General features: G+C 37.2%; 2 protein-coding genes across 11 annotated transcripts in view; one reads left to right on the top strand and one right to left on the bottom strand.

Moving 5' to 3' along the window:
• Positions 1-3,333: 3,333 nt before the first annotated feature.
• LOC5566805 (lysophospholipid acyltransferase 7) lies at positions 3,334-7,248 on the bottom strand. Of its 2 annotated transcripts, none has more exons than XM_021846874.1 (5): positions 7,083-7,248; positions 6,770-6,997; positions 6,230-6,701; positions 4,221-4,432; positions 3,334-4,160 (listed from the first exon to the last, which is right to left on the bottom strand). In XM_021846874.1, exons 2-5 carry the CDS (start codon positions 6,976-6,978, stop codon positions 3,620-3,622), a joined length of 1,434 nt encoding a protein of 477 aa, XP_021702566.1. In that variant the 5' UTR covers positions 6,979-6,997; positions 7,083-7,248; the 3' UTR covers positions 3,334-3,619. The 2 variants fall into 2 exon arrangements, with proteins under 2 accessions (XP_021702566.1, XP_021702567.1); XM_021846875.1 differs by having other exon boundaries at positions 6,770-7,021; positions 7,083-7,225.
• A 5,826-nt stretch (positions 7,249-13,074) lies between these two features.
• Positions 13,075-22,111, top strand: part of LOC5566803 (rap guanine nucleotide exchange factor 2) — a 64,856-nt gene continuing 55,819 nt past the window's right edge. For 2 of the 9 annotated variants that reach the window (XM_021846871.1, XM_021846873.1), the window contains exons 1-2: positions 13,076-13,269; positions 13,822-14,359. The gene's annotated coding sequence lies outside the window, so the exon portion shown is untranslated. Of the gene's footprint in view, positions 13,270-13,821; positions 14,360-18,059; positions 18,941-22,111 lie in introns of those variants that run through there. The other 7 variants (XM_021846866.1, XM_021846865.1, XM_021846864.1 and 4 more) reach the window with 7 other exon arrangements.

Genomic DNA, 22,111 nt, shown 5'->3' with positions numbered 1-22,111 from the left:
TTCGCGTAGGTGCCTAAGTTTATTTTGACATCTGCATATTGTACGTACATTCGGTATTGAGCTCAAATCCTAAGATGGCGCCCGCTTGATTTTTGAAGAACTTCAGAAGCTGCTGAATTTTAAACCCTGTGCATGATTGATTTCAAAGTAAAGCCTGATTTGCTGCTGAACAGGATTCCTTGCAGAAATTTTCTACAGCGACTCCCGTTTGAACTGACATCTCTTTTCAACTGCGTACTGCAATCAGAAAAAAGTGCTTCCTAGATCGATTCCTTCCAGGAATTTTCCATGCATCAAGATAGGCCAAGACATAACTTGTCAGCAGCGAATCAGGCCTAAATATGCTTTGAGTATCGAAGAATCCCTGCATTAAGCGAATTATGCACTTCAACAGAAAAGTAATCGCCTATCTGGATGCGTAGGAAATTTTTTGCAAGAAATGCATTTTTCTTTGATCGCAGTACGCAGTCGAAAAGAAATGTCAATTCAAATGGAGCTCACTGTAGAAAATTTCTTGATCATTTTTTGAGCAGAAATTTTTACTTTCCTTGAGCGGAACAGCATACTTATCTTTACTTCATATTTTATACCTGATTTATAACCTCTATCAATTATAGCACGCGAAGGCTACAACAAGACAGACCAAACTCACAAAAATTGGGAAACAGGATTCAAATTGCTCAGATTGAATATAATAATATCACAATCTTTTAGGTTTGTTTATATTTCCAATTGGGAATTAGTTTTCTTCCAAAGCCTATTAGAAATAAGGTTGGTCTTTATTACAGTTAAATTTAATGCAAAACCATCTAGATCCTATTGAAAAGCTTCGTAAAGGCTACCGGAAAATCCACGTAGCTCTTACGTGTACCGCCGGTGGAATGGACGAAGTTCAAAAGTTCATGCGTTCATCCTTTGCTATCTATGGACCGATGCACGAGTTCACTAATTTGACGTTTGAGCGGTGCCGAATTCACTCGTTGCCATGGCTACATAAAAAACACGGCACCGCTCAAACGTCAAAAATGAACTCGTGCATTGGTCCATGATTCACGTAGGAGCTACGTGGAAAGTGCGATGAAAAAAAAAACACGTATGTTTTCACGTAACAATGGACTTATCCACGTTTTTCTTTTATCCTCGACTTTCTTTTTCTTTTCTGCTATAAATGCGGCCAATGTTTACATTAAATGACATCCGGACCGACATCCGGACAACGAATGTTCACCGGATAAACACGAAGTGGATGAATGTACAACGAAATCGTTCATTTTTTGTAAACACGGCCCGCAGTAGAGGTTTTCTTCCAGCTGGAAGTTGTAGCGTGACGTCATCGTAGATTAGTTCATGGCGTTTGGATTATTTTGCGTGTATACCTTTCCGTCCTCCTTCCACTAAAGTTTGTATCTTTTAAGGTGAAGATGCATCGAAGCCAAACCTCAAATTTTCAAGAGCACGAATCTAGAGAACCAAACATCCGTTCAGGCTGAAAACTTAATCGATTGATCCCTAGCTGGTAAGGAACAATCGATTAAGTTTTCAGCTTGAACGGGCGTTCGGTTCTCCAGATCCGTGCTCTTAAAAATTTAATGTTTGGCTTCGATTCATCTTCACCTTAATACAGACGCCTATTTCAACAGAAACCAAGGCAATATCAGTAAGTGGCTTTTCAACTTGATTCCTACAAATTATTCCCGTGATATATTAGGTATATATTAGATACAGACCGTCTGTGTATTAGGGTTTATTCACAAATTTCATAACACCAAAAATGGCTATTTTCACCCACCCAAAATTTGATTATTTCCATAACGCAGTTTGTAAGAATATTTTCCGAATTTTGTATACATATACATGTATACATATCATATATGATCTGTAACATCTTGAAGACACCCACTCACCCCTTCAGCGTTATGAAATACAGTCGACTCTCCACAACTCGATGTTCTATAACTCGATATACTCTATAACTCGATGGATTTTTTGGTTCCTTCAAATTTCCATACATCGTGCTCTCTCTAAGTCGATATTTCGATAACTCGATATCTCCACTAGACGATGTCACGTGAGAGAGAAATTTCTCTCCATAACTCGATATCTATTTTGAAATCTTTTTTATTTGGAGAAACGCGGTCTAATTCTTGTTTGGAGATCAAAAAATGCTTGCAAGTTGTAATGAAAGTTGAAAAACGTGAAAATAAATATAAAATATTGTCAGTCAAAATAATGATTTTTCGAGCATTTCTAAAAAAAATCGAATACAGTCGCCTCTCCACATCTCGATATCGAAGGAACCATCGAGATAGGAAGTGATCGAGACACAAAACAAATTTTTATAGAATACTAGATTGAAAATCACTCCGTTACCAGGAAAATCAACAACAAACAGATGTCATTTTGTCTTCGCAAATTGTTTTGAATCCCTAAAATTTGGTCTAGTAACCTTTGATGATATCGACATACAGAGAGAAAATCGGGAACGACAATCACATCGAGATAGGGAGATATAGAGATAAGGAGGATATCGAGATAGAGAGAGTGAAAATATATGCAGAACGAAGGGACCGAAGCAATCATCGACATAGGGAGAGATATCGAGATGTAGAACATCGAGATGTGGAGAGTCGACTGTAGTTTGTAAAGCTCAATCAACAAACTAATATTACATTGTTACAGAGGTGATCATTAACGTATTAGAAATACACAAATTTGTTCCTTCGATTTTGTGATTTTTTGTTTCGGTACATTCTATAACTCGATAATTCTATAAGTCGACGGTCCCTTGAATATCGAGTTATGGAGAGTCGACTGTATGTGAATGGGCCCTCACCAGGATTTTTTTCTCAAATCAAGTCTAGTACATGACACTTAAACCGGTCTCACAGTTGAGGTCAAAATACGCGTATTAGTCAAAACTTAAATTTTAAAAGTTAGTGATTCCGCGTCATTAAACCACAGAGAAATTAAACATGGTATGACCGAAGATCCCAGTTATCCCATCAACTTTTTGTGGAACTTTTCAACGAAGATTGGACTATTTAAAAACTGCAGTCAACTACATCCTGGCAACTCTGGTTTTCGGACCAATCAGGGGTTGGTTCCTTACTAAAATGAGATATATATTGTCGAATCTCTGTCGCAGTTGAAAGCGTATATCCCTTCTATACTTTTAAATGGATGAGTCAGCTCGTGAAGCAATTGACTGAGTTGAAACTTTCAGAGGGATGTTCTCTTAAGAGTGGTTAACCTAAAGCTCAAGTCTGGAGGGTATACTAGAGCCAATTTGATACATAGGTCATTCTATGTTTTTCGAAGAAACTGCTTATAGAATTAGATTTGACGCAAGAAAAGTTTATTGCCTAAATTTCGTCTACTTTTTCTATTTAATAGATGGTTAATAAAGCAATTTTTAAACAAAATCTCTAGTTTGTTTTATTATAATTATTCGAAGTACTTTATCGGACGCTAACCGCAATTTTGCTTTCCGCTAGTTCTGTGAAATATTATTTCGAGAATCTTACTAGATAATGAAGAAAAGCTTGATAAAACTGTCAAACAGCTTGAACCAGCAGCGGATATCATTTGGTTTCAATTTTCTATGTCATGTAAAGCAAATCTACTTCTCACCACTCGATTGAGTGGCTCTTTCCGCTCTTTTGGCTTTAGCTTTTCGATCTTTGGCGATCAAAACTCCAACACCGTACATCACAGCCCACATTATGTACGCAATGTGATACACCGAGCCGTAGTAGAACCAAATTTTTTCGATAGTTAGCAACAGGAATGCGATTCCCATGTAAGAAAAAGCGAAAAATTTCGAAATCCAACAAATTACATTCAACACCTGTCGTTTCGTTCCGGTGGCATCTTTGATGAACAGTTTCACGTACAGATCTTCGATGGGAAGGTAGAATGGAGCAGCACAGATGCAGAAATAGTATCCGGCGTAGGCTCCATGCCATATGGCAGATACGGCCAGTGTTGCCATGGTTCGGTACTTTTTGCTAGGGAATCGCTTGTACACGTACATTGCCATCCAGTACTGCACACACATGTTCCAATATTTCATGGCCTCTCGGAATGTCCAACATTTCTCCGTGTTAATTACGTCTATATTGCGAACAGTTTCGAAGTCATACTCGTGATCATCAGCGTTGCTAGAAGAATGAATGTGTGTGTTATAATTGAATTACATTTTATACAATCCAAAAACAAACCTTATCATTGAAGAACAATCCAGGCTTGGACCATGTCCACTCTTATTTCCACACGCCTTAGGGTAGGCACCTAATCCGGCCATTGTGCAAACACACTCACTCAGCATAATCCCCGTGTAAATTCGCATTCGAAAAATGAAAAATGTCGGCCACACGTACATCAAACGGTAAACGAACGATCGCTCTTCGTAGAATTCGGTAGATGTGGCATACTGAAAGTATTTGAGAAGAATTATAGGTACCTTGTATACTTTTTTCAGGTATTCGAGATAAATTTCAGATTAGAAGTTACTGGTCATTCCCTAGAAATTATGGCAATTTTTTAATTATTGGGTTTATTCAACGACTGGCGTGAAGTGACAATTGTCGGGGTCGTATAGCGAGGTGACAATTGTCGACTCGAGTGAAGTGACTCTCCAGCGAGTCACTTCACTCGAGTCGACAATTGTCACCTCGCTATTATACGACACCGACAATTGTCACCTCACGCCAGTCGTAGAATAAACCCATATATCTGTCAACAAGCGTTCGGTATTCAAACTTAAGTACTCATTTGAAGGATACATGGCCGTTGCAAAAATAAAAATCAACTGATTTTCTACTATTTTGTATTATTTGGTTTTATCAAAGGTCCGCAATATATTTCGCGAAGAATCTGCCAAAAATCTGTTATGAAAATCAAAAAGTTTTTGCCAAACATAAGTCAAATAATTGTCTTAAATTTTCAAGAGCACAAATCTAGATAACCAGACAGCAGTTTGAGCTGAAAACTTAATCGATTGGTCACACGCTGGTGATGACCAAACGATTAGGTTTTCAGCTTTAAAGGCTTCGATGCCACTTCACCTTAAATAAACTCATCCTAAAATTCTTCGAAGAATTCGTCAAGGAATCCGATATGGAATAACTTCACAAATTCGTCAGGAATTCCTTCTTCGATTCCTCTTTATTTTACACTATATTTTTTTTTTTTTTGATTCTTCATGGAGTTTTTTTTAATGACCATTCTATTAATTTATTACAGAAATAGCTTGAATTTCTCTATCGAGTTCCTTGAAGAAACTTCCTTCAGGCACCATTTAACCAGACATAACTTTTTTTAAATGCATTCCGCAAAGTATTAGCCTGAGATGCAACCTTCGTTATTTCTTCTACATATTTTTAGGAAATTTCTTCAAGTATTCCCTCTCGAACTTGATCGGAAATTACACCCATAACTAAGCTTTGGAAATTATATTTTTTAAAGAATCACTTCTAGAATCTTTTTCTTTAGTTACTTATAAAATTCGGCCATTTACTTATCTTTTGATATCTTCAGGAATCCATCAGGATGTTTATTTTTAGGAACTAATCTCGATAACCTTCAAGAGATTTAGCTTTAATGAGTCCATGAAGTCCTTCAAAGGTATCTTAAAGGAAAATTTTTAAACATTTTCTATGGAAATCCTTGATGAAATTTACCAGCGACAAATCAAGTTTGTTCAGTGGAACCTATAAAAACTCCTCAAAGAACTCTTCTAATAAATCTTTTATAATTCCATCCATTGGAATTTGATTGAGAACATCTCTGAGCTTTGCCTTAGGCAGGGATACGTAAATAAATTATTCCAAAGATTTTTATAATTATTTGCCTTTTACAATAATCTGTTAAGAAAAATGTATCATTAATGGAATTCTTAGAGCACTGTTTCTCATCCTTGGTAATCATCGCTGTAAGATTACTGTTCGTGGACCCGTGGAGTTTACTAAATAATCTTTGCAACAAATTGTTGTATACAATTTTTGAATTTGGGTCATGTTCACATTTTATAGATAATCTACAGGAATCCAAAGCATTTATTTCTGAGGGAATTTGTGACGAATTTTTCTGAGGAATACTTCGAATAACCTTTGTAGGGATGCCTGCAGAAATTGGGAGCTATTTTTGAAAGAAATGTTGATGAAATTGCAATGCTTTTAGGAAGTGACTCCAAGTTTTAAAACAGGTGTGTACGCACTCAAAAACTTACATTCAAGGGCCAAATATAGGATACCAACAGGAACAACCCCGCATACAACGGAATCACTTTAAGCTTTTCCAACGTGCTCTCGATGCAGTTAGCCTTAGCACTGAATGGTAGATATATTGCGTCACGATACGTCTTGTACGTAAAGTATGGTCCAGTAAGAACCCCGACGTAATTAAAACTGTAGTGGAAAACTTCCAGCATATCTAGCTTCAGAAGGGCTTTTTCGTTCTCGGTCAATGCTTCCATTTCCTTGGTTTCCCCTCCCTGACCATCGTTCTTCTTTGCTTGACCAATGCCAATCGACTTCAGGTGGGCTGCATTGACTTCGAAGGCCAATCCGACCAACTTCAATGTGAGTATCATTTGAATCATGTTGCTGTGGCCGGGAGGTGCCTGGAAGCCCAAGTACGTAACCGAACGGAAGAAGAACAAGTATCCGAACATGAAACCGAAGGTGATTAGGTGACATTTTCTAGAAATACAGGAATAAAAATGGTTAGGCTTCAAACTTCATTACATTCAGTTAACGTGAGCACCCACTTGCGATTAAAGTAAATGATGATAAGGGCTGACACCAGATAAGAGAACAACATATGCACCGAGTGTAGACCAGATGCCATGACCACCACGAGCAGCCCGAATGCAGTTCCAATCCATTTTTTCTCATCGTGATTCTGTATTTTGCGATAGAATTGTCCAAACCCGATGCATGATCCTAAAAGGACCAGATAGATGATATCGTCTGTCATGGCCACGGAATTCTTGGTACTAGAATTGACAAAATAGAAAGAGCTATTAAAGTTACGTGTAGTTCCCTAATAAATACGTATTATTATTATGAAATTTTACGCACAGAACAAACTATTGTTTACTATTTTTCTTCATTGATCGAAACTTTTACAATCACACCACTTTTGAATGGCACTTCTGATGAGACTTCGGAGAGAATAATTATTTACGAAGCTCGCGAGCGCATCGACCTTTGCGAAGGTGCAAAATGTGACAGTCGCAAATGTGACATAATTTTGAGAGCTTTTGCGATGCATCTGCACTAAAAGCTTTCAAACTAATTTTACTTTTTGTACTAAAATAGACTTCATGTTGATTCGTCGATCCCACACGCTTAAACAAAGTTTCACAACATTGAGTATACGATTCGCTACAAAATCAAGCTCTTCTAAACAAACAGTTTATAGAAGCATTAACAAAGACATTAGGGTTCATTCAAATATTACGTAACGCAAAATTTAACAATTTTAGACCTCCTCCCTCCCCCACGTAACAATTTTTGTATGGAAAATTTTAAATTTTTGTATGGATCGTAACACTATGCAAGACCCCCTCCCTCCCCCTGATGCGTTACGTAATATTTGAATGATCCCTTAACGTGAAGATGCATCGAAGCCAAACATTGAATTTTCAAGAGCACAAATCTACACACTTAATCGTAGAATTTCATTTCGGTAAACTTAAATGACGAATTCAGCCGGTAAAACATATTTTTACTGAAATCTCGTTCAATTTTGACAGATGAGCGATATTGACAGATGCAAATTGACGAAAATCGGTAGATTACATAGATAACTGAGGGTCGGTAATACATTTTACGAAAACAATCAGCAAACAAATATTTTTACTGAATTTCGGCAAAGTACATCTGTCAACACCGAAAAATCAGAGCTGCAAAAAACAACATGTGCTCGAAATGTTTTAAAACGTTCGTGGAAAAAGGCCTACATGTAAGTATTCACATAACTTATTGTATTATGGCATACATTTGTGCCAATAAATGATTCATTCAGACGAGTCAGCTCAGTTAACGCTATTTTTATTACACTTTTTGGAATATTCCCCGGGAACTACTTGAACAATGGAAGTACAGAGAAAGTGGTTGTGCTGCTAGCATTTGCTTCAAATACAAAAGCATGAAATTTCACAAATTTTGTGAAAATTTAGATGTTTTTTGTGGTGGTATTTTGTAACACAATTATATATATATAATTTTAATAAATTTGTTTTGATAATTGAAATTTGTGTGTATTTTTCTTCTTCTTATTCTTCTTCCAATCGAAAAAAATTACCATTTACTGAATTTCGGAAGTGGTGTGCCGAGATTTTCAGCAAATGATTGCCGATATTTTCGTCAAATTTTTAAAGCTAGGTTGATTCAACATATTACAGTTCAATCGGCACTTTGAACTTTTACCGAGATTTTTGCCGAAATCTCAGCTGTTGGGTTCTCGGCAATTATTTTTGCCAGCCTCGGCGAAATAAATTAAGTGTGTAGAGAACCAGATAACCGTTTGTGCTGAAAATGCTACTCACTGGTCACTCGCTGGTGGTGACCAATCGATTAGATTTTCAGCACCAACAGTTGTCAGGTTCTCTAGATTTGTGCTCTTGAAAATTCGAGGTTTGGCTTCGATGCATCTTCACCTTAACCTAAGCTATCTGTACCATCAGTACACTATCCCACATAACCGAAAACTCTATTATGTTTTGGACATCTCTTCACGATAAATAACTCCATCTCTCGCATTACTTTGCGATCTCGCCATAAAATCCATTGGTAACCAAGTTTGAATCTTGTTGTAACAATAGAGGTAATAGGCCAGGAGAAGTGGATGAACTTGTCATTCATTTTCCTGTCAATTTTCATACAAAATCTACTTTTTCTCTGCTATAAATTCACGCTGGGTGAACCACTTCCCCTGGCCTATAAACTGAGGAAGAATGTCGCTGGCGTCGCTGTCGGAACATCTTTTGCTGGCGGAGATAGGCGGGGCTATAAATGTCAACACGAGAAAGTATGCAGTAGACCTGTTCATATTTGAAAAAATGTCTGGAAATCTACCGGTCAAGCAGTATTCCGAATTATCATGCTAAGAACAATGTGTGGTCAAATTTTCAGCTCATTTGATAAAGATTTCAATATGCTTCAAGTTGAAAATGTGTTTTTGAGCTTATATCAAGGTTTGAAAAATCATAACTAGCATTTGGAAAATCAAAACCACTTGCTATTACCACTACTTGAAAGCTAATTCTATTCTGTTAAAGTTTGTCGAACACGCTAATAAGATCAAATTGAGTTTTAACATTGTTTGATCGAGATTTGTTCTCCGCAGTATCCTGAAATCACAGTTTTATTAATATATATGGTACAAAAAACACACATTGACATTATTTTTTCAGACCATAGTCAACGGGAATAGAACATTGCAAAGCTATGAATTCATTAACCATCAACAGGTTACATGTTACCTAAGGCAATAAATTACAAAAAATGCCCAAAGATCGAGCACTGCATCGCAACCTGATGATAGTTAAATCACGCATGACACATGTACCGACGAATGAATGAATTGAACAAGTTAGCATTGCTTTTTCTTTCCGATTGATGATTGTTTTGATCGCATTTCATTGACGATTCAGAACGATTTGAAAACAATCATCATCATCGACTGAGAAAAAGCAGTGCTAACGTGTTCATTTTTTACATTCCACAAAGCTCACGATGATGCTCTTTGCTCCCCCACAGCGGATTCACATATGTGCTTCCTAAGTTACTATTTTTACAATTTATTTTCGTAAGATAACTTGTAACTTTCAACGGGATTGAGTTATAGATATGTGTAGTCATCATGTTCTGGAAGATAAAAATCCTAAATTTTCATACAGGTATGTTTTTTAGAGAGAACACTTCCTAAAAATAGTGATTTTCAAGAACCTCGAAGTACAAACCTCAACCAAACTATGTTAAAACTTGCTCCAATCGTAAAATCATGTTCAACAAAAGTTCGTAGAATTGAATTACCTACTGTGTAGAGGTATTTTCAATAATTTTTGGTGTTCCGTTCGGTAGTCATGATTTTTTATAGCTTGAAATTATCCTGAAAATACATAATTGATTTGAAGCACACCTAATTTTTCTCCAAATTGATTGAAATTTTGACCAGAAGTTCATTTTAACATGAAAAATCTAAATATTGGTTGACTGGTTGATTTCCCGACATTCTTGAAAATATGAATAGGTCTAGTATGCAGTTTGACACTTATGTACCCGACATGTTTCTGAGCGAGAACAAAGGGAACAGCAGCGACATTCGTCCTCTATAGTTTTCTATCTCTATTGTTGTAACCGTGCAAACGAATGGATTTACACGTTAATCAACAATGGACCAATGCAGAGTTCACCTGTTGACGTTTCAGCGGTGCCGTGTTATTTACGTGACCGTGGAAACGAGTGAGCTTGGAACCGCTCAAACGTCAAATTAGTGAACTCTTGCATTGGTCCATAGGCCAGGGGAAGTGGTTCACCCAGAGTGAATTTATAGCAGAGAAAAAGTAGATTTTGTATGAAAATTGACAGGAAAATGAATGACAAGTTCATCCTATGCTATATAGGCCAGGAGAAGTGGATGAACTTGTCATTCATTTTCCTGTCAATTTTCATACAAAATCTACTTTTTCGCTGCTATAAATTCACTCGCACTGTATGTTTTATGTTGAGTCTGCTGAATGGACTATTTTGCATACCTCGATGTCGGAGCCGCGGGCAGCGTTAGGGAGACATTACCAACGTGATCCCCTGGCCTATATGATGAAGTGAAGTCCCTCTTCTATCTCCCAATGGTGATAGTTTTCATTCTGGTCCATTCATTTGCTTAGAAACAAGGAGCTACACACTTAGTTACCAATGGCTTTTAGACATAATGAATTGACTTCTCGCATAATTTCTGATCTCGCCCTGAAAGCCATTGGTAACCATGTGCGTAGCTCGTTGTTTTTGAGTATTTTAATGGATTTACACGTAATTTAACAACGCTGTTATGAAGAAAGGATCATTCTCTACGTGCCAGTGATGTTGGTTTGGATGCTCATTCATTCATTTGCTCAAAAACACCAAACTACACACCCGGTTACCAATGGCTCTTAGGGCGTTATCCCAGATTAAGCGAGACTTTTACTGTGCACGCTGTTTTCAAGTAAGACACTACACGTTGCTTCAAGTGAGCTATTTACCCCTTGAAGGAAGCACCACACTAGACAACTGACTAGCATCAGGTCCGTCCCACTCGGGCTCAGATTGGGTACCACTTCTAGTACTGCATTTGGTCCCTCGGTAGTGCAAAAGGTACCCAAGTTTGACAGATCGCAGTACACTTTGAACGGCATTCTAGATTACCTTATGAGCCATAAAATTTTGGGCAACTGCAAGGGACATGGGGGTCTTTAATTCTGTGCACTTTTTTCATAAGGGCGAAATTGACAAAATATACAAAATCATGTTTAAAGCGGGATTGGTGCCAGTTGGCATCGATGTTATTGGAAATGTCATGAAATTTTGATTTAATTCAATTCTACTTTGAATAAAACATAAAAAACAAAACGGCGTATTTAAAATTTGAGTTGTTTAATGTCAGCGTGTAATTTGGCCCATTTTCCCGTACCAAATAAATGGTGGCAAAAGGGCTAATCTGAAACCTGTATGGATTGTTGGGCTTCTAGTCTTTATATGCTTTTTATGTACAGGTACACGTATAATTTTAAGATATATTTTTTAGACTTACCAATTGATGTCCCTTCTGTTCCTCGGAGCTGCTGTTTGCAGCATCCCGTCTATCAATTGGCCACTAAATCACTTTTTGCCACCTATGTTTGAGAAGCATTCACGGGTTCACCTGCTTCCCGGTCATATTTTCGCCTCCTCCATGTAGCGAAATTTTATTTTGTTGCTTCCAATTCTCAACAATTCACTATTTTGCACTCACACGCGGAAAGAAGCTACATTGTTCGCGGGAAAAAATACATAAAAACGTTCGAAACATAATTTTATGCTCGATGCAAAACGGCGTAATTGGTGTGGGAGAAAACAAAAAGGATAAACAAACTGGCGAAACTGACAGATGATTTTCCAATTGGACGCAGCCATTGGGCGCAACCAGGATTATGATTTGACGAAGGACGAATATTCTGAAGGGCGCAATTAGAGCGATGTTTCGAAAAGGGCTGGGCGATATTTTTCTTCAATTAGTGTGGCAAAATGATGGTAGTTTAATGTGATTATTGTTGAAATGAAAGGTCAATTGATGATCAATATGATTAAAATAAATGCGTATTGAAAATAGTATGGATAAGAAATAAAGAATTGATTTCTTGTGCGGAAATTTCAATCAACGATTTCTCATTTTGTCATCGATGTCAATTTCGCCGTTTTGAAAAAAGTGCACAGAATTTGTCTTTGCTAGCATGCAACGTTTAGTAGCACAATCGGAAAACATTCCTCATGAAAAGTTTTTCGCTCTGAGGCGGGAATTGAACCCATAGATATAGATATATTTTTATGTTCAAACATTCAAAAAGATTTAAAATGTGAAAGTTATCAAAATTTTACATATGGCTAAATAGAGAACCACTATGGCCATAACTAATACACTTACCCTACTTTACATCAACATAAAATTGCGTTGAAAAAACTCCGATTTGAGTAGAATCGCGTTGCTGTGTAAATACGTTCTGTCAAAACTTCGTGATGTGTCCAGTTGTTGCACGCACACACATAAGCAAGAAAAGCTCTCTCTCACTCTCTGGATGTCTGTTTAGCACCAAGCCAACTGTTGGTTTGTCAATGTATGTGAAGGATTATGAATGGTTGGCGAGGGGAATCGTCGTAACCGTGTGCTGCCGCTGCTAGCCCGACTGAGGGCGCTGCCATAGTAAACGCGTCGAGCGATGCGTGCGCGTGTGCGAGCCCGCAAAGCAGAATATCAACAATAGGAAATCCTTTGATCGCATCGCGTTCGCGGACGCGGACGCGTTACTATGGCCGCACCGTGATGCAGAAAGGAATGTGTATTCGAAAGCATCACCACGACATAACATCGCTGGCTGATTCGTTCGAACAATCTCTCTGTAAGCTGTCGTACGGTTCGGTTGGTTCTGTTCAGGTCGCGTCCGAGAAATTGCTTCCAAAGTGCAAAAATTCGTTAATTTCGGGTTCAATTTTACGCTTGAAGTGCGCGCCCAGTGTTCTTGCATAGGTAGGTAAAGTGTTTGATGTGGCCAAAGTACCGTTATGGGCTAAAAATTAGATCACCCAAAAAAGTATGGAAAAAAATGTTGCGCGATCACTGTGTGTGCTTTTAGAGGTAGTGCCAAAGTGAATGGGAATGGGGCATTTGGAAAACTGGATTCTGGCGTAACATGTGATATGGGCTAATGTGAAAAATAAACTTTTTTTCTGTATACTTCTCGTGAAACCTAAATAAAATACGCTGCTTGACCTTATGTAAAGTAAAACTAATTGGTCCACGTATGATAAATAAGTTACAATTACGCATGATATGTTTGTTCTTTGGAGTGTACATAGTGCAAAAGTTTTAAGTCATCCCCTACAAACAAAAGTGTTTTGTCCATGTCTCTGTAATTAGGCGTCCAATTAAAACTCTTAAGGGCTCATTCGATAACACCATTGTTTTAAATTTGGTTTACAGAACTTTCACTAGTAGTTGTGACATTTTTTTTTCTAAGATTACTCTGTTAAAGTAAGGCTAATTTTCTCTGTTTTATGTATTTTGAATTTTGGTTCGAAGCTACACATGATGCTGTAGTTCAAAAAACGTGAATAATGTGAATTGTAACATAGAATGGCAAAAGTTGTAACATAAATCTTTGCTGACGAGTGAAATTTAAAAAAAGTCGTGTTGCCGTTTTTCATACGTTAGCCTAGAATTGAACGTTTGCGGAATCCCATTATATTGTGCAGTAGTGAGACAAGGCGATATTTAAATACACCAGTGTGTTGAACAGTGTACGATAGAGAAAAAAGAGGTGTTTCGTATACACGTATCCACCCGATAGAAGAAGCGTGCGGAGGAGCGCAAGTTCGTACGAACGAAGCACATCAAACAGAGCATAAATCAGGCTGGTCTAACTTTACTGGCTGGCTGGAACAGTAGTAGAAGAAGAAGAAGAAGAAGCAATCGGTCGCAGTCGCATTCACAACAACATAGCTGTGGCTGGCCATCAGTGTTACATACCCACTAGCTACTACTAATCGGAGAAAGGCACTTTGGAGGACGCAGACAACCCTCCTGGGCAGTGTTGGTAGATTGGTGGTGTCTACGGCTGGTTCGTATTCTTGTTTTGATTCTTTTAAATCGTTATCCGATGTACGTGATGAAGCTAATGTAAATAATATATATGCACCAAACTATGTTTTGGATATACAGGGTAAACGAGTCCTTGGAGACAATATTGATAAGGGACCTATTATAAGTTATTACGTGAATTTGGTGGAACATGCGTACATTGAAAAACATCAAGTGGAGGTAATGCATAGAAAACTTTGGCCCTTTTTCCATGTTTGTTCAGAACGATCGAAGGTACACAACAAAAGTAAACTAGCGATTTGAATCGAGTCTGCCTTGATTGTCGCTGGCAAACTGGAGTTTTCATGCAGTTTGACATAACTTTGTGTCATATTTCGTGTGTAGTATCTCTACCTCCCTCCCAATATTGTGATTCTCGTTATCAAAGTCGTGTCAAATACTTTTTGGGACACCCTACAGATAAGTTTCTCTTGGAGAAATTGAAAAAAAAGTACACCTCTCCGCGCATTTTGTGAGAATTGTGCTTAACATTGTATCCAGCCCTAGTTTTGTTTTTCAAGAATACTGTCCTCAATTTAATGAGAATGGAAGTTTAATCGTAATCGTCCATGGAAGTCCTGCCCAGTATTATAATGCAATCATGTTCGGAATCTCGTGAGAATGCTGCTTAAGATTTTACTAGAAACTTGTAGGATAAAATTAGTTCCATGCTCAGGAACCTCTGAGAAAAAAAAATTGTTCGAATCCTGTCCAACATATATTTTGTAATTCTGTCAAGGAATCATAGAAATTGTTGTTCGGGATTTAAAAACAGATCTGGTTCAGAATTCTTCTAGAATTACACCTAGTATTATGTGAATGCCCTGTCCAGGATTGTGTAAGAATTATGTTTTAGATTCAGTGTTTATTCTGTCGAGGATACTGCTTAAGATTCTGTACGAATCATGGGCTTTACTTTGCAAACTTCAGAACGGATTTGTCAAGGTAAATTATTATCAAGTTACAGTTCAATGGCTATTCAACTTCGGTAAAAATCCTATTAACTTATTTTCGAAAGCTTGATGTTTGAGTTTTTATTCAGCCTGAAAGTAAATAAAAAAATAGCTGGACTTGGTTTGTTCTAACTTCACTTTAGGGGAAGACGGGGTAAGACCGCCCGTCTAAGCAATTTAATTCATGTGTCGAAATCAAGGATCAATAAATCCGTTTTCGACGCAGCATGTCGTTTTTTGAAGCTTTGAACATGATCAAGAAATAATACACTGGTATTGTGCTCGTAAAAAATTATTTATTTCTTGAAGCTTGAAAATGTGTTTTCTTATCATGATTGTTTTAGGACGGGGAAAAACCGCCCTCCTACGGGGTAAAAGCGACCACCACGATTTTCGTACACAATTTTGCGAAAAAATATATCAGTTCCCTGTAATTCAAAAAAGTATAATGTTTCATGAATTCTACATTGATGAACGTGGATATTGATTCATTTTTAGGGTTAAATGAATTAAAAAAACGTAGATGTATACTTATCATTACCTTTAGACCGGAAAAATATGCGGATTTGGCTTGTATTTTTAACAAAATTGATTTCATTTTACTTGAATAGTAATGTAGAACGTAGTTACTATTTCAAAATGGTTTAGACATTTTCTTTGATATAAATCAGGGGTGGCGGTTTTCTCCCATTACCAATGGTCGGTTTTACCCCGGTTGTGCAATTTTCACAACTATGGCCTTATTTTAAAGCTAAATATTTACAATTCACATTTCACTTCGCTGAAGCATATTTCACATTGCTGTTAAAGCGTGGATGGGTAATGTTATGTTTTTACAAAAAGTCCCTTCAGAAATCCTTAAGTGAGCATCTGTTAAAATTAGATCAAATTCAAATTTGTTTTTGATATTTGTTATGAAACATTTAATTTATATAGGGAGACCTACGGCTTCGGCACCATTCGACTATTATCGGCAATCAAATTTCAAATACACAGTATTTTTCTATCAAAACGAATCAATTAAACATTCAGATGATTTTTTGTTCTGCCCGCTTCCCGCTGACGAGATTTCCGAGACTGAACAAACAATATCGCCAGAGATGTCATCAATTCAAATGAACACGCCCCAACATGCGGCTGATTTGGAGCTGCCGAGGAGATTCACCAGCAGTTCGTATGGGAAAGTTGCCGAAGTGAATGAGGCTGCCGACAATAGTCACACTGACAAGAGATGTTCGTGACGTTGTAAAAACGTTTTCAAAAGCATTTTGACAAGTCTGACGGTGTGAATCGATAGAGGATTGAGCAACGCATAAATGTAAATAGACAAACACGGAATTTGTCTGCTGATGTCCGAAAAAATTACAAAAGATGCGTGGCATCTGCTTAGACTGCCGAGAAAACGTAAGTTCCCCTATCACCCCAAATGGTTCGGAATGTCAAAAATCTTGTGTTTGTGGAAAATGCTTGGTGAACTTTTAAGAAAACCGCCATTTTCATGCCAAACTGAAGGTGGTCCGTCTTACCCCGGCAGGCGCTCTTACCCCGTCTTCCCCTACTTTTCGTAAGCCGCACAAAATGAAACCGTGGGCCGTACGTTGGGCAACCCTTATTTGCACTATTAAATACAATATTGAAGCTAACAACTTAAATCGCATTTTATGCCACAAAGTGACGTTTACCTTAAGGCAGACTACAGAGTGAGCCAGTCTTGTCACAACTCCGTTTAGAATTTAGGTGCTGTAAACCAGTGTGAGTAAACGTACTATTACAGTGACGGGCAAAGCGATGGGTGGTGCGAATAAACATGGTTAAAGCCCGCGGGCCGCACGTGTCGTCTGGATCTCCTGAATGTAACAAACTTCGTACATTTTTTCGCCATGAGGCTGTACTACTAATAAAGTTATTATGAATTGCACACTGATCTATTCGGATAACTATCTTCAAAAAGAAATACAGGCGATTGGAAAATAAGCTTGAGCATCACTTGACTAAAGTTTATATATGATGTAGCCAAAGACATAGGTAGTACAGTTATCGAGCACCTTGTTAAAATGTAGTTAAAAAAACACACTGAATCCGCAAGGTTTTCACAGAAGCTCTAAATATTTTTACCAATAAGTATACCCATCGGAATCTCAAAGGTTCTTGCCGCTATTAAAATGGTTTATCCACAAATCTTGGATTCCCTTCGGAAACCCTAAGATTATGGACATCGAAAATATTTTTACAATTACAAGATTGTCATCGGAATTACAGTCAAACCTCCATGAGTCGATATTTGAAGGGACCATCGACTTTATTCACACCACCTTAGCGTAAAATGTAAATCTCTCTGAAATATATGTTTTTTTTTTCAATGCTATTTCAAAGCTTGTATGATAGTCATTTACTGTACTGAATTATGTATGGACCCAGAGATGTGTATAACTTTTGGTTGTTTGAAGAAACAATGATTTTTTGAATACAAAACAACTGCTGAATACGAACCGTATTTTTGAAATCTTTAAATAAGTGTGTTATTTTTTATTACAAAAGAATAACTATAAAACTAATGTTTAACTATGCAAAATAAATTAATCAAAACTGTATGGTCTCATCTCTAGTTTCCTCTGGTTATTTTATTATGTGTATAAATGGTCAAAACCGAAACACTTAGCTAGGGTATATCCCACGCCAGACAGTCAATTTTCCATCACTGCCGCTACTGAGTTCAGGAGTAATATACCAGCACCCGTAGTGCAAGCCCAGTCCATCGTCATCATTCCGTCTGACGTCGCTCGCTGTTGTCGTCGTTTGTGTCCACAACGGGAGAACTGTGCGTGTTTGTGTATTCAGCATCACCACCCAATGTTCCAATGTAGAGTTTACGGTACGCGATTTCACCCAAACCCAGCAGACACCATCGGAGAAGTGCAGTTCAGTACGAAGATATTCGCGTATGCCTTCGTCGAAGGAAGAGGTGCTTTCTGCTGAGCTATTCCTATTTTGCGGAAAACATTTCCTTCTAGTGAACGGGTGTGAAGAAAGGTTCGATGATGATTACCAATTAACAACGTGTTTGGTTTGTATTGTAGGTAGATGACGAGAACGAAACAAATTCCAATTTGATGTGTTTGTATGAATTTAAAGTGCCGGATTAGTGAATGAGAGAAAAAAAACTGGAAAAGCTGGAACTCTGTGCAGTGTAGGCTTAAGAAAAGCAAGGGTGAAGACAAATGATAGAAAAGTGGATTATCATCATCAACACTGTCGTATACTGTCGTACTGAATGGACTTGGACATGTACTTACCTAGCTACATAAAATACAGTGCGAGTTGCTGCCGATAGCAAAGAGAGTTTTTCGACAGGATGAAAATATGAATATAATACGTGTTTTTTACCGTAATTGAAACCCTCTGGTGTGGTACAATATAGTATTTCTATAGCATTGCTAACATGGCTGGCTTCAATAGCAGTGACGAGGAAGGTGGTCTGTTTCGTTTCATATTCACTCACGAGGAGAGCTGCCTCCAGTAGCGGAACCAAGTTGTATGTACCTGGGACATGAGTATATTTACAAACTTCCGAACAGGGTAAATTATTACGACGACCGATCAACGAGTATGTACGTATCAACCAGTAGCTCACGCATTTTTTTTCAATCTAACGACTACAAGCCGGCAATCGGAATTCATGTAACTCGCCTGCTCCAGGCTAAGAAATGGTCGAGAAATAGCTATGGGGAGATTATCATGAAAAACAGTTACACAAAGCATTAGTCTTAGCCTGAAGGCTGAACCAAACTGTCTTCGATATGGATTTGGGACTGCTCAAAGTACATGTTAACGCTTTGATATTCAACCAAAACTGGTACATTATTTTGGTTTGCGTATCTTGTATTGACAAAACAGTACCATCCTAATTGGGTAAAACAAAATAAGTGTTCTGAAATCTTCTTTTCAATTGATAGTAAAAGCAATTTTGTTTACTAAATTGACTATTGATTTCTTATGAGAGGACAATAATTGAATACAAAGTAGATAAAACCTTGAGGAAAATGAATTGTTTTTTTTTTTCAATTTTTTTATTAGTATCATTTCAAACATTACATTCATTTCTTATATCTAGGTGTTCTGTGTTATTAGACAACACTATCATCCTTATTTGGTAAAACAAATCTAAGATTTTATAAACATTTTGTATACAACATATTACATTTCATTTGCCGTAGCCGTTCAGATTTTTTACAGGTGAGTTGATTTCACCTGCTTATAAGGAAAAAAACGCTTTGAATATACTTAACCTAACTTAACCTAAACATATAACGCATTAATCGTGACAATAGAAGATTGTAACGATTTTTGCCTGAAATTATTAATTATTTTATTTGACATTTGTTCCAATGTTTCAACATTGGATATTCTATGTAACTCATTGGTACTATACCAGGGAGGAAGCTTCAGAAAAATTTTCAAAAATTTTGTTTTGGATTCTCTGCAGAGCTTTCTTCCTGTTCTGTTACAACAGCTAGTCCGTATCGGTACAGCATACAACATGGCAAATATCCAAACTTTTTTGCAATCGACTACAGATGACACGCAGGCTTCGTCCTTTGGCGGAGAGGCCTGTATCATCCGCAAACAAAGATTTTTGACATCCCTGAGGTAACTCAGGTAAGTCAGATGTGAAAATGCTGCCTTGGAGAACACCAGCTCTGGTGCCAAAATGCTGCCTTGGAGAACACCAGCTCTTACAGGAAGTCTTTCAGATCTGGAGTTCTGATAATTAACCTGAAGTGTACGATTTGACAGATAACTTTGAATTATTGTAACAATGTATGTTGGAAAATTAAAGTTTTTTAATTTTACAATCAAACCTACATGCCAAACACTGTCGAATGCTTTTTCTATGTCTAGAAGAGCAAGACCAGTAGAATAACCTTTCAGATTTTTTGGAACGGATCAAATTTGTTACACGTAAAAGTTGATGAGTGGTCGAATGTCCATGGCGGAATCCATGTGGGCCATCATTCTGTTCAAAATGACCTTTTCAAAAAGTTTACTGATAGAGGAAAGCAAACTGATTGGGCGATAGCTAGAAGCTTCTGCAGGATTTTTATCTGGTTTTAAAATTGGAACAACCTTAGCATGTTTCCATTTGTCAGGAAAATATGCTAATTGAAAACATTTGTTGAATATATTAACTAAAAATGATAAGCTACTTTCTGGAAGTTTCGTGGTGAGGATGTAGAAAATTCCATCATCGCCAGGAGCTTTAATATTTTTTAAATTTTAATAATGGTTCTCACTTCTTCCAAATCAGTCTCACAGGCCTTTTTGAAAACGTTCTCTTGATTGAGAATATTTTCGAAGTCTTAAGTAAACAAACTGCATAGCAAGTTTTTGAGCTTTTTCGCAATTAGTTAGTAATAATTTGTTTTCCTCTTTCAATGCCGGTATTGGCTTCTGAGGTTTTTTCAAGATTTTAGATAATTTCCAAAAGGGCTTAGAGCCAGGGAAATCTTATTTTCAAAATTTTTGTTTCTTAATTGAGCAAAACGTTTCTTGATTTCTTTCTGCAAATCCTGCCATATAATTTTCATAGCAGGATCGCGAGTGCATTGATATTGCCTTTTCCTTACGTTTTTAAGACGGATCAAGAGTTTAAGATTATCGTCTATAATCACGGATTCAAATTTTACTTCACATTTTGGAATTGCAATGCTCCTGGCTTCAACAATGGAATTTGTTAAAGTTTCAAGAGCATTGTCAATATCAAGTTTAGTTTCTAAAGAAATGTTAACATCAAGATTAGAGTCAATATATGTTTCTTATATATTCCAGTCGGCTCAAAAAATAATTGAAAGTGGAGCTGATAGGATTGAGAATCGCTTCATGGGATATTTGAAATGTAACAGGGACATGATCAGAATCAAAATCAGCATGAGTAATCAGTTGGCTACAAAGATGACTAGAGTCGGTTAAGACCAAATCAATCGTAGATGGATTTCTAGAAGAGGAAAAAATTCCATGACCGATGTTTGGCATTAAAGTCACCAATGATAAAATTTTTTGACTTATTGCGAGTCAATTTTCGCAAGTCAGTTTGGAGCAAATTAACTTACTGTCCAGAGCATTGAAAAGGCAAAAAGGCAGCTATGAAAGTATATTTACCAAGTTGTGTTTCAACTGAAACACCTAAAGTTTCAAAAACTTTAGTTTCAAATGACGAAAATAGTTGATGTTTTATACGCCTATGAATGATGATTGCAACACCCCCACATGCCCCATCAAGTCGATCATTACGATAAACAAAAAAGTTAGGATTTTTTTTTAGTTTAGATCCAGGTTTTAAATACGTTTCGGTAATAACTGCTATATGCACGTTATTAACTGTAAGAAAATTTAACAGATCGTCCTCTTTACCATTCAGAGAACGAGCATTTCAATTTAAAATATTTAAATTATTATTTGCATACATTAGAAAAACGTAATCCAATAACAATTTGATTTGTAAATTTTACACCTACTTGGACTGCTTCAGTCATAGTGATGGCTTTGAACATTGCATCAATCATTAGATTCAATTGTTCAGTTAGAAAATTAAAATCAGAGACAGACATATCACTTGAAGTGGGTACATTTGATGATTTCCCATTAGAATTTTCGGAAGACGAAGAGGCGGAGTAGGAGTTACCTGTGGCGGTAGGGTTTTTTCCATTTGATTTGAAACAAGTAGAATGGGTACTCACAGAACGAGCAGGGGAGGAGTTCAAATTACCTGCTACGATATCGGC

This window comes from Aedes aegypti, chromosome 2 (assembly GCF_002204515.2).
Source record: "Aedes aegypti strain LVP_AGWG chromosome 2, AaegL5.0 Primary Assembly, whole genome shotgun sequence".
NCBI lineage: Eukaryota > Metazoa > Arthropoda > Insecta > Diptera > Culicidae > Aedes > Aedes aegypti.
The sequence above is the reverse complement of the archived record's forward strand: the minus strand, read 5'-3'. Positions and strand labels throughout refer to the sequence as shown.

Coding starts and splice junctions, on each gene's coding strand:
- LOC5566805 (XM_021846874.1), bottom strand. CDS start 6,978: ATGACAGACGATATCATCTATCTGGTCCTTTTAGGATCATGCATCGGG. Junction 6,702..6,769: donor ATCATTTACTTTAATCGCAA/GTGGGTGCTCAC, acceptor CTGTATTTCTAG/AAAATGTCACCTAATCACCT. Junction 4,161..4,220: donor GATTGTTCTTCAATGATAAG/GTTTGTTTTTGG, acceptor TCATTCTTCTAG/CAACGCTGATGATCACGAGT.